General features: G+C 40.0%; 1 protein-coding gene across 4 annotated transcripts in view; it reads right to left on the reverse strand.

Annotated features, from left to right (window-relative positions):
* GLRB (glycine receptor beta) overlaps positions 1-11,766 on the reverse strand; it is a 68,449-nt gene extending 56,683 nt beyond the window's left edge. For 2 of the 4 annotated variants that reach the window (XM_033857422.2, XM_033857421.2), the window contains exons 1-2: positions 11,635-11,766; positions 9,554-9,704 (exon numbers count right to left, since the gene is read on the reverse strand). In XM_033857422.2, the coding sequence (XP_033713313.1) occupies positions 9,554-9,675 (122 nt within the window). In that variant the 5' untranslated portion in view covers positions 9,676-9,704; positions 11,635-11,766. Of the gene's footprint in view, positions 1-8,214; positions 8,420-9,367; positions 9,430-9,553; positions 9,705-11,634 lie in introns of those variants that run through there. The other 2 variants (XM_073805624.1, XM_073805623.1) reach the window with 2 other exon arrangements.
* Positions 11,767-14,341: the final 2,575 nt, after the last annotated feature.

Consider the following 14,341-nt stretch of genomic DNA (forward strand, 5'->3'; position numbering starts at 1 on the left):
ATGTCTCACATTCTCCAACAAAGTCTACTAGTGACTGAATCATTGTTTTGCTGTTATTCCAATCAGAGCTCTTAGAAAGGTAATTTCCTATTTACATCATCTCTCAGAGGAGCTATTTGTAGGTACATAAATTTGAATAATTTGCTTCTTGAATTCTAAGTGTAAATTTCCATGTTGAGGGCAAAGGGACTCATTTATGACGTGCTCTCTGCTCTCTGGAGGACCGCAGTGATGTGCTTTTTTCAGGTAGTAGCTCAAGAAGAATACAGGAGACTTCGGCAAAGATACTCTATCCTTTACTGCATTACAGAAATTATTCACCTCCAAAAGAAAACAAAAGACAAACACAGGACACATTTTTGTAAGTCAAATTCCTCAGTTTGTGAAAAATTATAGAGTTAAGAATGGGTACAATTTATCTTGCACACATGTGATTCTCCTACTTGGGAGGATGGTTACATACCTACATTTTGATAAGTCAATTCTGCAATTAGATCCCTTAGTAATTAACTTGCTTAAGAAACAGAATTTTGTGTATTCTCTTTCCATTGGTTAGGCTTGTCTAATTCTAAATCAGAAAATGAAAAATCTTGACAAAAACAGGAATAGTGAGCCCTGAATATAAAGGTAGCAAAACAATCATAAATAAAACTTGACTGCATCATAATAGATAGAGTTGGAATGAATGACTGAAATTAGGAAACTACTGAGATGAAACTTTTCACCATAAGAATGAGAAAATTGAGACCTAAATAAATTAAATGACTTATTGAAAGTTATAAAGCCCATCAACAAAAGTCCTAATTGAGATACCGCAGTGGGCTTTCTCCCAGATTACAAGGTTTTATCCATCTAGATTAAGCAGACATACAAAGGGAATTTTAAACAATGCATGTTGCAAGGTGATCTCTAAACATGGTCCCAGTGAGCCACTGACCCATCAAAAGGTTAATTTATGATTTTTCTATTTGATCAGTCACCCATTTGGTTTAGTAAGTATAAACATAGCTGAAATGCAGAGAACATTGAAATAGGCAGAATATGAAACTATATATATATACGAAAGTGTGTATCTTTACAAAAGTGTGTGTGTATATATATATATATTCTTCCTACTTCAAAATTCCTTGAATCAGAGCTTCATGTATGCTTACTAAATGAAAGTGTATATACTGTAATGAAAGTGGAGAGAGAGGGAGAGCCATCTCATCTCAAGCATTTATAATTCGGCTGAAGAGTTAACACAATATATACATTTCAACTAGAAAATAAAAGATATCATAGGAAGAATATTACTATTAAATCTAATCAAGTGTCAAAACACACAGGATGCACAAAAAGGATTCTAAGAGATCAAGAAGAGGGAGTTTAATTTTAGCTCTAATCATAAGCTCGTGAAACCTCGGTGAAAAGAACTTTTAAATTCGGCAACTTCCCAGTGATACTTCGTTTAGGTAGTGCCCCTACCCAAGCTTGGGAGGTGCTGGTGACAAAGAACCTCCCAAGGAAATCCTTGGATAGTTATATTGTTGGATAGTTATATCGTATCCTTTCAAATGGAAATGTCTTCCTCTATGTTTCTCTCTTTGGTCTTGGTTCTATAACTTGAGGTCTAAATATGAATTCTAGCTCCTATTATATGAAAACTCCTCACAATGGTGGATTACTCATCTACTCTTAAAGAAAATAACCCACGGTAAACCTATCAAACCACAGACTCTCATGTTCCTGCAAACGCTGATCATGATTATCTGAACAAACTCCCACGTAAATCCAATCCTCACAAACGAATGCAACCAGAATTCAGCACAATGTTCCAGGTATGATATACCCACCACGAAATTAACCCTTTTTTTCCCTCTGCAAACACTGTATTTCTAACAAGGTCCAAGACCTTAATGCATTAACAGCCATAGCATGCTAATAATTTGCACTAATCTTACTTTCAGTGAACACTTCTAATCGTTTAAAAGGTTTCATCAGGCAAGGTAATGACTGAGATGAGCCCTGAAGGACTGCGTAGATTAAGCAGGAGGTTGTCGCTCTATAACCATAAGCATGTCTAAGCATAAGCAGTGGCAGGTTGGCACAAGGACAGATCAGCCTTTCTAAGATGAGAGAGTAGTTTCGCACAAAGTTCCGCATGTAAATCAGAGAGACCTTTGAAAGTCAGAGTGAAGAGTCTGCCCTGGATCCTTGAGGGAATAAGAAGACATTGTGGGTCTGCAACATAAGATTAACAAGATGAAAATGGAAATGGTATGTAAGACGAATAATAATGAGCGGGGAAAAAAATACAGCAAGTAATTAGGAAACTATTTTAACAGACTATGTTGAAAATGACGGTAAGAGGAGATGCAATGAACAGGACAGATACAGGAGATCATTTTAAGAGAAAACAGGTTCCATTTAAGTTTCATGCTGGAATAACTAAAATAATGAGGATTCCGATTTCAAAATCTAGGAAATTATTTGGAAAGGGAAGATCATTAATTCAGTTGACTGCAAAATAATATCATGCCATTAAATCAGAATTGTTTGTTAGGTAGTAAGAAAATACATAACTGCCCATCAATGAAAAATTTGATCTACCTTTGTTATAGTAATAATAATACAGGCAGTTTTCAATTATATTCATTGTACAGATTCTCCATATCCATTTCCAATCAGCCTTTCATTTTTGGGCCAATGTATTTATCTTGAACATTTCCATTAGGAAGTAAGGAAATGGAACTAAACTGAAATCAATCCATTCTATTAATGAATAACAGGGAATAAAATCAGAATAGGAAGAAAATGGCTAACATTATACTTAACCCAACCCTTCATACTACACAGAACTGATGTCGATGAATACTACCATTAAATGGTATCTCTCTGAAGGAGACAAAAAAAATCTCATATTGGTATCAAACACATTTATGCACACACAACTTTTTTAGGTTGTGAAGAAACTAATAAAAAGTAATCAAATTGTTTCTCATTACACACACAGAACCATAAATCTTCATGTCATGATTTTAAAGCTAGAGTACCAACAGTTTGGAGGAAATATCGTTAGGATGAAGTAAATACATGCAAACATGACCGAACAGTCATAGAAATAATAGCAGTCCTCCTCCAGGATCAATTAAGGGCTTCTTATGATGCTTCTTCACACCTAAGGTACAAGTCTGGGCCCAAAATGGGAGAAAGGTTTCAAATGTAACTTGTAAGCAAATTAGTTACACTTACGGTGAGCTATCAGATGCCTGGAATTCAAACAGTCCTCAACAAATGGTAGAAAGTTCCCTAACTCAGCGATGACAAAAATGTCAGTATGTGTCAAGAGGTTACAGTCGGGCCAAATTCAGTATTAAAAAGTGTTACTGTGTCTGCTATGAGTACAAATAGAAATGACAAATAATGCTTTGGTTTTGGTTCAAATAGTTCTGTTTTGTTTTGTTTTTGTTCATTCAATCAAGAATTCCGAAAGTATATTTTAGAATGTTCTGGTTTCATCTACAATAGACGTATAAACACAAATCCATAAACCTAAGCCTTCTTCTCATCAGTTATGGCAGGCATTGCTCAGATAATTAATATTCGTCATCCCTCAATCATTATTTCTTGAGATTAACAGTAGCTTGACATATTTATTCCGATTGGTTTAGGTCAGAAAAGAGAAAAGATGGTCTGAGTTTGAAAGATATTCAAAAAACCTGATTACTTGTGACATTTCAAGAAGAAATGCTACCACTGCAAGTTTTTAAGTCCTGATTATTAGACCAAGGTATACTTATTTTATATGGTAGAGCTCTCCACGACAACGTACCAAAATTAGCAGCCAAGCTCTTTAAATCTGGGTGGAGATTAAATTTTTAAAAGGCGATCCTTTCTATATCATTCTGCAATTGGATAATCATAAGACCGTCATCACATACAATATACTAGAGTCAAAGACTCTTAAAAATCTCACAAATTGAAATGTCCTTAAACACCTCTGTCTGCCAAACTACCTACCCAAGGCTCAAACTTTCTATAAAGTATGCCTGCAAGTAATTATCCCCCGTGGCTTGGGGTTGCTGTGAGCTCCACTGCCTCTGTTCCCAGGCAATTATATCTGGCAGAATGCTATTAGAAAGTTCTTGCTAATTTGGAGCCAAAAATATCCCTTCTCGAGGTTCTACTCATTAGTCCTGGTTGTAAGTATTGGTGCCAAGCAGCAAAGTCTACTTTGTCATCTGAATCACAAGTTTTCACAAAATTGAAGATAACTGTCAAATACATCAGTTCCTTCAGCACTTCCTAATATGACATTATTTTAATTACCTCAACTATTCTTATTTCTCTCCGCTGAAGGTATTGACCAGCACAGTGCAGAAATCTCTGTAAGTCTTGCTTTAAATAATATAATTCTTTTAAGGCTAGTAATATGCTTCACACAGAATTGGTAAAATAAGAACACTGATTTCTTTCTTAAGTAACTATGCATATAGTTATATTTAGCTGGGATGGAAAGATAGCGTACAGAGCTACTCATCTGCATCAGGTACATATATTATACATCATATTGTATTATGTCATATTATACTATACTACTATACTACAGTATATTATTATTCACTTGTATTATGGTTAATATTTTTTCCAAGTGTGTTCAGCCACACTGCTTTCCTCATCCTATACTTGCACACATGATTTCTGAACCAAAGTGCAGTTTATACTTCAATCTCGTTAGATTCAGCCCATCGCTTTGGACTTCCAAGGTCATGTTAGATCCTAATTCTGTCTCACGTACCCACCATATGTTTCAGTATCACATTACTCTCCACCTGGATGTTTCCTCTGTATAGTTTATTTTAGTCATTGATATGATGTTTATCACGAGAAGGCCAGACTTTCACCAGGAAGCATCTTCCAGGCTGAAGACGCTCTACCAATAACCTAGACATTAACTCCCTTCTTCTCCTTATATTAAGACTATATGTCTAAATACTGTCCAGGGAGATCATATAAATTATTTTCAAGTACTGTAACAAAATCCAGATACAGTGACTTGTAAGGGTCAACGATCTTGAGTTTGTATTCACTCTTTAAACAAATGTTTATGGCACGTACATTTGGAACCAGGCACGATGTTGATCTCTGGTGACTAAGTCAGTAAGACAAGCCCTCGCGGAGTTTACCATCTAGTAGGGGGAGCAGACAATTACAGCTGATGTCACCACGTAGTTTTATAAGCAGGATAGGCAATTAGGGAACCTCGAAGGCACAGAGTGTGATTGTCTAAATCAGACTGTCAGGATTAAGAAAGGTTTATGCTCCAATAAAGATGTTAAAAAAAATAGATATCCACCTTGCAAGATGGGTTATGAAAATCAGTCAGGATTAAAATGTTATAGAATCTATAATTTAACCATTTCATAATGTTTAAAAAACAAAAATAAATCTATCCTTGTACTTAGCATGTAATAAAGGAATATTATATGTAGCTGAAATTATGTTATTCAGGAAGCAAGGATGGCCTGGAGTCTTTTGCTAGTGTCTGCTTGTGCATATATTCAATGCATTATGGTGTTAGGCGTCTGTGAATAATTAAGCAAGAGTCACGTGCAATAATTCAGAAATGATTCCATTAATGGTCAGAATTTTTCTGCATATTTAAAGAAAGCAAAAGCATATGAATATGTGTGTGTATATATATATAGGCATATACATGTGCACATATAGAGAGATTTCTGATTCAGCGGCCAGCATTAATTTTAATTTTTTGTTAACAGGTGGTGGAAATAGTAAACACTTTATAATATGGAAAAAAAAAAAAAAAGGTTTCCCAAAGGAGACAACAAAGTTTGAGTGTGGGGTCATTACGGGACAGTCAGATTCAAGTGTTGGATGTATGGATGTGGTGCTCTTCAGAGAGATCTGGGCCGGGCACACAGATACAGGAGTCGACAGCGAACACGTGGTATTTATCACTGTGGATTTTCATAAGACCGCTGAGGCAAGGGTTAACTCATGGAAGAAGGAAACCTCTGGCATTTTGGTAAAGGGAAGAACACTTCGGAAGTGTGAAAGAGCAAGCGTGGATGAGACTTGAGTAAGGGCGTGATCGGGATGCAAAGAGACAGACGGAGGAGTCAGAGGCCAGTTCAGCAAGAGTTTTGCGTGCTGAGCCAAGAAATCAGAACCTTTCCCAAAGGTTATGGAGTCCCTCAGGGGACTCTAAGCGCTGGAGTGGCTTGAGTACGCTGTGGAAAATACACTCTAGGGTCCGGGTGGGGTAGGGACTGGTGGAGGAAGCCGAGAAGAGGGAGACCAATAACGAGCTCACTAGAAAGGCTGGGGGGAGAAGTGACAGCGGCGTCACGATGGGGATGGAAGTGAGGGACACACTCACAAGATGGCGCAGACTCTGAACGTGGAAGTCTCGGCAACGACTGGACTTGAGAAGCTAAGGTAGAAAGAGGGGGTCCTAGGTAACCCCTAGGATCTGAGTTTGGATGGCAAAGGATGCAAATGGAAACACCGTATTAGGAGACGTGGGGAGGATTTCCGTACTCGGGTTTTTATCATTTTGAATTGAGTTTTAAGATCAAGATGGGATAACCAGGCAGAAGTGGTGGATGTATGGGTACATTCTTCAGAGAGGCTGGGCTGCATACAGCACCTTAGGCGTTAACAGTGCACAGATGGAGGTACAGCCAGAGATTTGGACAAAATCGCTGAGGCAGAACGTATAGGAAATCAGAAGACCCATAGAGTCAGGTCAGTGTCAAATTCAAGCTTTAAAATAAAAAGCTAAACAGTGTCCAAGGACTTAATCTAAAACATAGCTTCTAATTTAAAGTTTACTGTGTATTTATTAATATATACTGAATTTCTAAAATTTTGGGACTCAAATTTATCAGGTAGTTTGGCAACCTGGTACCGCTGCTCCAGTTACACACCAAAAACCAATGAATAACAGCATACATTTATCATTTTCGAGCTTCTCAAAACAATTAAAGGTTAAAAAAATCATAAAGAGCCAGGGAGAGAGTATCATACGATTCCAGCTCCACATCAACCTAGAGTACGAAGGGTCTTAAGTCCTTTCTACATTTAGAAACAGTTTTCCTCTTATTTCCAATCTTTGGGAAGAAACGTTTCAAGAATAAAAAGGGAAGTTTCTGCTCCTGTTTACTACACGTGCACAACACATCAACTGCATATATCCGTTCAACACCATTGCTCTTCAACTCTATTCAAAAAAAAATGTAAAGAAATCAGAACATCACTGGGCAAGATTTCACCATATTGAGGAGTGTATGGAAGCCTGTACGTAACTTCCGGGTTTTGTGATCTCAAGTATTCCTCTTAATCGAGATGTTTTATTCTTAGTCAGCTTACACAGGACGGGCAAACTGGACCATCCGCTGAGAAACAAATAGTCTGCAGCCCGTTATTGTAACTGAGATTCCCAACCTGGATATTCAAAGAAATTTAATACAATGGATCCAACAAAAGCCAGAGAAAACCTTAGCCTTCAGAAGTTCAGTGACCATGAACTCAAAATTCTTAGTAAAATGCTCAAACAAAAAATATGCAAATGTAATTCTCCAAAGTACATCTACTTGTTAATAAGCTGGCTTTGGGGCAGTATCACCAGGGCTCCTGTTAATAAAGCTTTATTCAGTCTCATAATTGAAGAAAGTAAGTAATATAATCAAAATTTGAAAACTGTGGCAGAAAATTTCAGAGATAAAACTTTAATTTCTCAACATACCTAAAACACTGCGATACGGGCTCACCACGTGTATGTTGGGCCTTCCGCTTGGAGGTTTCCATATGCACCAAAGAGAACCTTCATTGTTTCAGTCTTTATCTATCAGATTTAATGTTAAAAATCTGTCCTAACCAGAGACAGCGTAAGCATATACAGTCAGTTTACATATAAGGCAAGAGCGCAGTCTGGGAAGAAATAGGATGCCCTCTAAAAGACTCTTGTAAGGTACACGGCAGCCGTAAGGCTTGCAGTTGCCACATTCAGAGCTGTGATTCATGACATTTAACAGCATGGGGGGGCGGGGGGGGAAGCAGGCTGGGGCGAGGGAGACAGGAGCCCCATCAGCTTCCACAGAGAGCGGAACCCGACTGACCACAGATGGCTTGACTCCACACATAGGATCAGCGCGCCCTCAAGACAAATACAAGAGTTCACATCAATATGCCAAGATTTATCCAACAAACCATTAAAATGAAGGATATCCAAAATATGACAAGGTGTCCTTATCCTTGGGAAGAGTAAGGCCTGACCGTGTCCAGTTCCCGAAAACGCGAGTCCCCTGGTTGCAGCTCAAACACTCTTATCGGTGAAGATGAGTCACACTCAGTAGGGCGGATGGGGCCATCCTGTCACACCCAGAAGCCTGGCCCTGACGTCAGGCTGTGTAGACTGGAAGAAGCAGGACTGTTAACGCTGAAAACTAGGAGGTATTTCTTAACAGAGAGCTTTACGTACTACGGGACTTTATATGGGTCACCATACCGTCCCCAGACCTTCCGTCTCACATATTCATACAGACGTCCATTCCAAAATACCAACTCTAATATCCTTTCTTCACAAAATTTACTTCCCAGAAGGTATCTTAATAATTCTTATGAAACATCTATGAAACTATAATAATCAATATTTAAGTAGTGATGATGCTGGAATAATGTTACCTGAGATCAATATAGCACTTCGGAAATCTTAATGTAAAAATAACCAGTACCAGCAACTTAATTCTTACTCCACATTACTGCATATGTTCTAACATTATTACTTAAAAGCACATATTCTGTGAAGGTTATTGATTTATATACTGTTCAATTGTTCTAACTATTGGGTATTATTTACTGTTATTCACCAGTAATAGTAACACTTTATTTTTCTTTTAAATGGAGTCCAAACCATAAAATTTTTTTGCTGTTTTTTTTCTGAGTGGGGAGGGAGTGGGAATTGGATTTAGATTTTGTTTTTACAGGTAACTTCAAATTTAATGACATTTTTTGAGAAATATACTTATTTCCTAAGATAAATCTTTTACCCAAAAAAACCCCATTGAAATGGAAAATGGATCTACCACGTAATTCTTCTCCTGCCATGCCTTAATGTGAATTAAATAGACCTTAAAATCATAGTCTAGCAATCTGATTTTTTAAATGAATATTCAATTTCAGTAGTATTTTTTTTCAAAGTCAACTTTTTGAACTGGCATTTGCTCAAAGCAGGGAATCTCAGTAACCAGCGAAAGTTGCACATTCAGGGTAAGAAAGAAATAGAAACTTTTTTCTACTTTTATAAAAGATGTATGAAAATTACAGAAGCCCAGGGCACGAACAAAACTTTATAAAACTTTACCTTTATCATACTGAGAATTAGCTTTCCCATTGTAAAGCCCTCTTCACTTTGTCACTTTCTACCTATGAAACAAATGGGTGCAATTCTAATAGGGAAAGTTCTGTTGCCATGTGTTTCAATAAACCACTTTGATGAAAAATGCAATAATATTTCTCCATATAAGAATATAAGACATGAAGAACATACGATGGGCATAGGTACTGCTTCTTTTTCCCCTTCCCTTTCTTTGAAGACTTCTCTTTAGAACAGGCTTCTTCAACACACAAGGAAATTAAAATAAAAAAGGCCACCGCCAATACAAACTTCATCTTGAAAAGTTAAATTTCAGGAGATCGATCTACAAGAAAGAACAAGAAAATGTTTACATTTATGAGGCAAACGGTAACTACACGACTCTTTAAGGAGTACGACCATTACTACCCAATGGACAAGGGTGTCTTGTACATCAAGTTCTCATTGCTTGTGGCAAACATCTGTCTTGCATACAGGTGCAAACATTAAGATTTTATCATATTTTGGGGCTTCCCTGGTGGCGCAGTGGTTGAGAATCTGCCTGCCAATGCAGGGGACACGGGTTCGAGCCCTGGTCTGGGAAAATCCCTCATGCCACGGAGCAACTAGGCCCGTGAGCCACAACTACTGAGCCTGCGCGTCTGGAGCCTGTGCTCCGCAACAAGAGAGGTCGCGATAGTGAGAGGCCCGCGCACCACGATGAAGAGTGGCCCCCCGCTCGCTGCAACTAGAGAAAGTCCTCGCACAGAAACGAACACCCAACACAGCCAAAAATAAAAATAAATAAATATTTTTTTTAAAAAAAGATTTTATCATATTTTAAGCTTATTAAATATATTCAGTATAATTTTCTATTCTTTCTCTTCTGAAGAAAGAACTCTAAGTTCCATCTTTGAAGTCCACTTTTAGACTTTTAAAATCATATCATGTGTGTTTTCATGTATAATTATGTACAGTGTCTGTGATTTGTTTTACTTGCATAAATGCTACTTGGCTTTAAAAAAAATTCTCATTGCTCAAACCTACAAGATACATGGAAAGATGTTTACACGGTTTTAAGATGGTTACGACGGACTAGGTCATTTAAATCAATGTTTTGTTTTTTAAATTTCCTCTGTTCTTTGACTTTCGCATGTATATTTTTTCAAAACCAATAAAACTATTCTCGAAAAAAAGATAATTCTAAGTATTAAAGGACTGATAGAGAAAAAAGAAAAAACTATTATCAAAGAGTTTCACTGTCTAAATTCATTGTTTTTATTTATGTACATTAAATTCGCAGTTACCTTTTACCCAAAAAAGGTGCTCATTGATTTAAGTTAGCTTTTGGCTTTCCCACTCACATGATACTGACATTTATCATTCAAATGATGATTTCTGACTCCAGAAATTCTAGGCAACATTGTATGAAATAAAATAGCAAATATAGTCAGCCTTCTCCAAATACTCTTCTTAGCTGTATTTTAATAACATTTTCCATGCTCCAGGAGAACTACATTCTTGCCTATCTGATGCATTAAAAAAAAAAAAAAAAAAAAAACCTTTAAGCATCTCCTAAACCCTGTAGTATTTAGACCTCTTCCGCATCTTTAATTCCCAAACCATAAACAGTGTCTCCTTCACTGTTTCCTGCACAGGAAGAGACCGGTCTACTCCTCAGCGTTCACGGAAGTCCCAGCTCTCCCTCATAATTTGGCTTCTCCTGTGTCACGTTTTTCATCTCTCTTCCTCCCAGGAAGTCTGATCTTCTCACGTTTCTCCTTCGCAGCCCTAAGCAAGCAGGAGGGGACGCCTCCCTGGTCCTCTCTCCCGAAGACGACGGAGGGGCTCACCAGGCCCACAGCTGCCCGCGGTCACCTCGCAGCACTGGACTCCCTGCCCCGCACCCCAGCCAGCGGCGGCATCCGGCCCCGACACCTGTGCCCACGGCCGCAGGGACTGCGCCCGCCTTCCCTCCCGGCGCCAGGAAGCCCGAGGCCGTCCTGGAGGTCTGAAGGGCGGAGAGAGAGATGCCACCCCGTCCTTCTGCGCCCACCCACACCTCCCGAAGGGGGCAGCGGCAGGGGCTGACGGGCCCCGCAGACCAAACGCCGCCGACTGCACCCCTGCGGCCAAGCTCACCTCCACCGCGGACTCGCGGGAGGCGCTGCGCCTCCGCCTCCCGCCGCCGCGGCGCCCCGCGCCCCGGCCAGGCCTCGCCAAAGGGGTGCTCATCCCGGACCCCCGCGCCACCCCTCCCCCCGGAGCCGACCTACCCTGGCGCCCCGCCCGCAGCCCCGGAGGACGCGCGCTCGGGCCGGACGCGCCGGTGCGGGGGGAGCGGCTGCGTCCCGTCCCCGCGTCCCCGTCCCCGCGTCCCCGAGATGGGCTGACGCGCCTGCTCCGGCCGCCGAGCCTGCGCCGTGTGGTCCGCGCCTGTGCGGTCGGGACGCTGCGCGGCCGCGGAACGGAGCGGGGACGGCGTTGGGGACGGAGAGGGGCACGGCGTTGGGGACGAAGAGGGGCACGGCGTTGGGGACGGAGTGGGACGGAGATGGGGACGGAGTTGGGGACGGAGATGGGGACGAAGATGGGGACGGAGTTGGGGATGGAGATGGGGACGGAGATGGGGACGGAGATGATGGAGATGGAGTTGATGGGGACGGAGTTGATGGGGACGGAGTTCGGGACGAAGTTGGGGACGGAGTAGGGGACGGAGTTGATGGGGACGGAGTTGGGGACGGGGATGGGGATGGAGATGGGGACGGAGTTGGGGACAAAGATGGGGACGGAGTTGGGGACAGAGATGGGGACGGAGTTGGGGCCGGGGCCGGGGAGGGCAGGGGTGTCCCGGCCGCGCGAGCGTCCCCTCCCCACGTCTAGCGGGAGAATGTGGTCCCCGCCAGAGGCTGGAGACGATGCGGGCGGGGGTGGTGAGGGCAGGGGTTGGATCAGAAGGAAAACCATTTCAAGGAGCTGGAATCGTTTAGGGTCTATTTCTGACCATTAGTTTGGGGAAAAAAAAAAAAAAAAAAAACCAAACAACAACCAAAAAAACCCAACAGTAGACTAACAAATGACCTTCTTGGGCCAAAGCGGGTAACATACATTTTCTGTGCCTTCATCGTCTGCCTAGTCTCCTGGCATCTAACTTCATCTCGGAGTCTTATTTCCAATTTCTCAAAACCTGACCTTTTAAGCGCACTTAAATTGAGCAGAATCACTAAAGCCGTATAAACTTGGACACAGTTGTTTTCATACCTTGGCTATTGTGAATAATGCTGCTATGAACATTGGGGTGCATGTATCTTTTTGGATTTTCTTCAGATAAATACTTAAAAGTGGAATTTCTGAGTCGTATGGTAGTTCTATTTTTAAAATTTTGAGGAACCATCGTACTGTTTTCCATAGTGGCTGCACTAATTTGCATTCCCACCAAGTGTAGGAGGGTTCCCTTTTCTACACATTCTTGCCAACACTTGTTACTTCTTGTCTTTTTTGAAGATAGCCGTTCTGACAGGTGAGGTGATAGTTAATTGTGGTTTTGATTTTCATTTCCCTGATGATGAGTGATGTTGAGCGTCTATTCATGTGTCTGATGGCCATCTGTATGTCTTCTTTGGAAAAATGCCTATTCAGATCTTATGCCCATTTTTTTATTGGGTTGTTTGCTTCTTTGTTTTCATATTGAGTTGTATGAGTCCTTTATATATTTTGGATATTAACCCCTTATTGGACATATTTGCAAATATCTTCTTCCATTCGGTAGGTTCCCTTTTCGTTTTGTTGATGGTTTCCTTTGCTGTGCAAAAGCTTTTTAGTTTGTGTCCCATTTGTTTATTTTTGCTTTTGTTGCTTTTGCTAGAGGAATCAGATCCAAAAAATATTGCTAAGACCAATGTCAAAGAGCATAGTGCCTAAGTTTTCTTCTCCGAATTCTATGGTTTCAGGGCTTACATTTTAAGTCTAATCCATTTTCAGTTTATTTTCGTATCTGGTATGGGAAAGTGTTCTAGTTTCATTCTTTTACATGTAGCTGTCCAGTTTTCCCAGCACCATTTATCAAAGAGGCTGTCTTTTCCCCATTGTGTATTCTTGCCTCCTTTGTCCTATTAATTGATCCTGTACATGTGGGCTTATTTCTAGGCTCTCTATTTTATTCCATTGATCTATGTGTCTGTTTTTGTGCTAGCACCATACTGTTTTGATTACTATAACTGTGTAATATCATTTCAAATATGGGAGTGTGGTACCTCCAGCCTTGTCCTTTTTTCTCAAGATTGCTTTGGCTATTTGGGGTCTTTTGTGATTCCATACAAATTTTAGGATTATAAAATTCTGTGGAAAATGCCATGGGTACTTTGACAGGGGCGGCACTGATTCTGTAGATTGCTTTGGGTAGAAAATATATTTTAACAATATTAATTCTTCTAATATATGAATACTGTGTATCTATTTATTAGTATTGTCTTCAATTACTTTTATCAGTGTCTTACAGTTTTCAGAGTACAGATCTTCCACTTTCTTGGTTAAAGAAAGCATTCCTAGGTATTTTATTCTTTTTGGTGGATTGTAAATGGGATTGTTTTCTCAATTTCTCTTTCTGATATTTCATTATTGCTGTATAGAAATGGAACAGCTTTCTGTATACTGATTTTGTATCCTGCAAATTGCTGAATTCATCAATTAGTTCTAATAGTTTTGTGGTGGGGTCTTTTGGGTTTTCTATATATGGTACCATGTCATCTGCAAATAGTGACAGTTTTACTCCTTCCTTTACAACCTGGATGTCTTTCATTTCTTCTTCTTGTCTGATTGCTGCGCTAGGATTTTCAATACTTTGTTAAATAGAAGTGGCAAGAGTGGGCATTCTCATCTTGTTCCTGATCTTAGAGGAAAAGCTTTGATCTTTTTATCATTGAGTATGAGGTTAGCTGTGGGTTTGTCATAAATGGCCCTTATTATGTGTAGATATGTTTCCTC

The sequence above is a fragment of the Tursiops truncatus genome, chromosome 5 (assembly GCF_011762595.2).
Source record: "Tursiops truncatus isolate mTurTru1 chromosome 5, mTurTru1.mat.Y, whole genome shotgun sequence".
Classification (NCBI taxonomy): Eukaryota; Metazoa; Chordata; class Mammalia; order Artiodactyla; family Delphinidae; genus Tursiops; species Tursiops truncatus.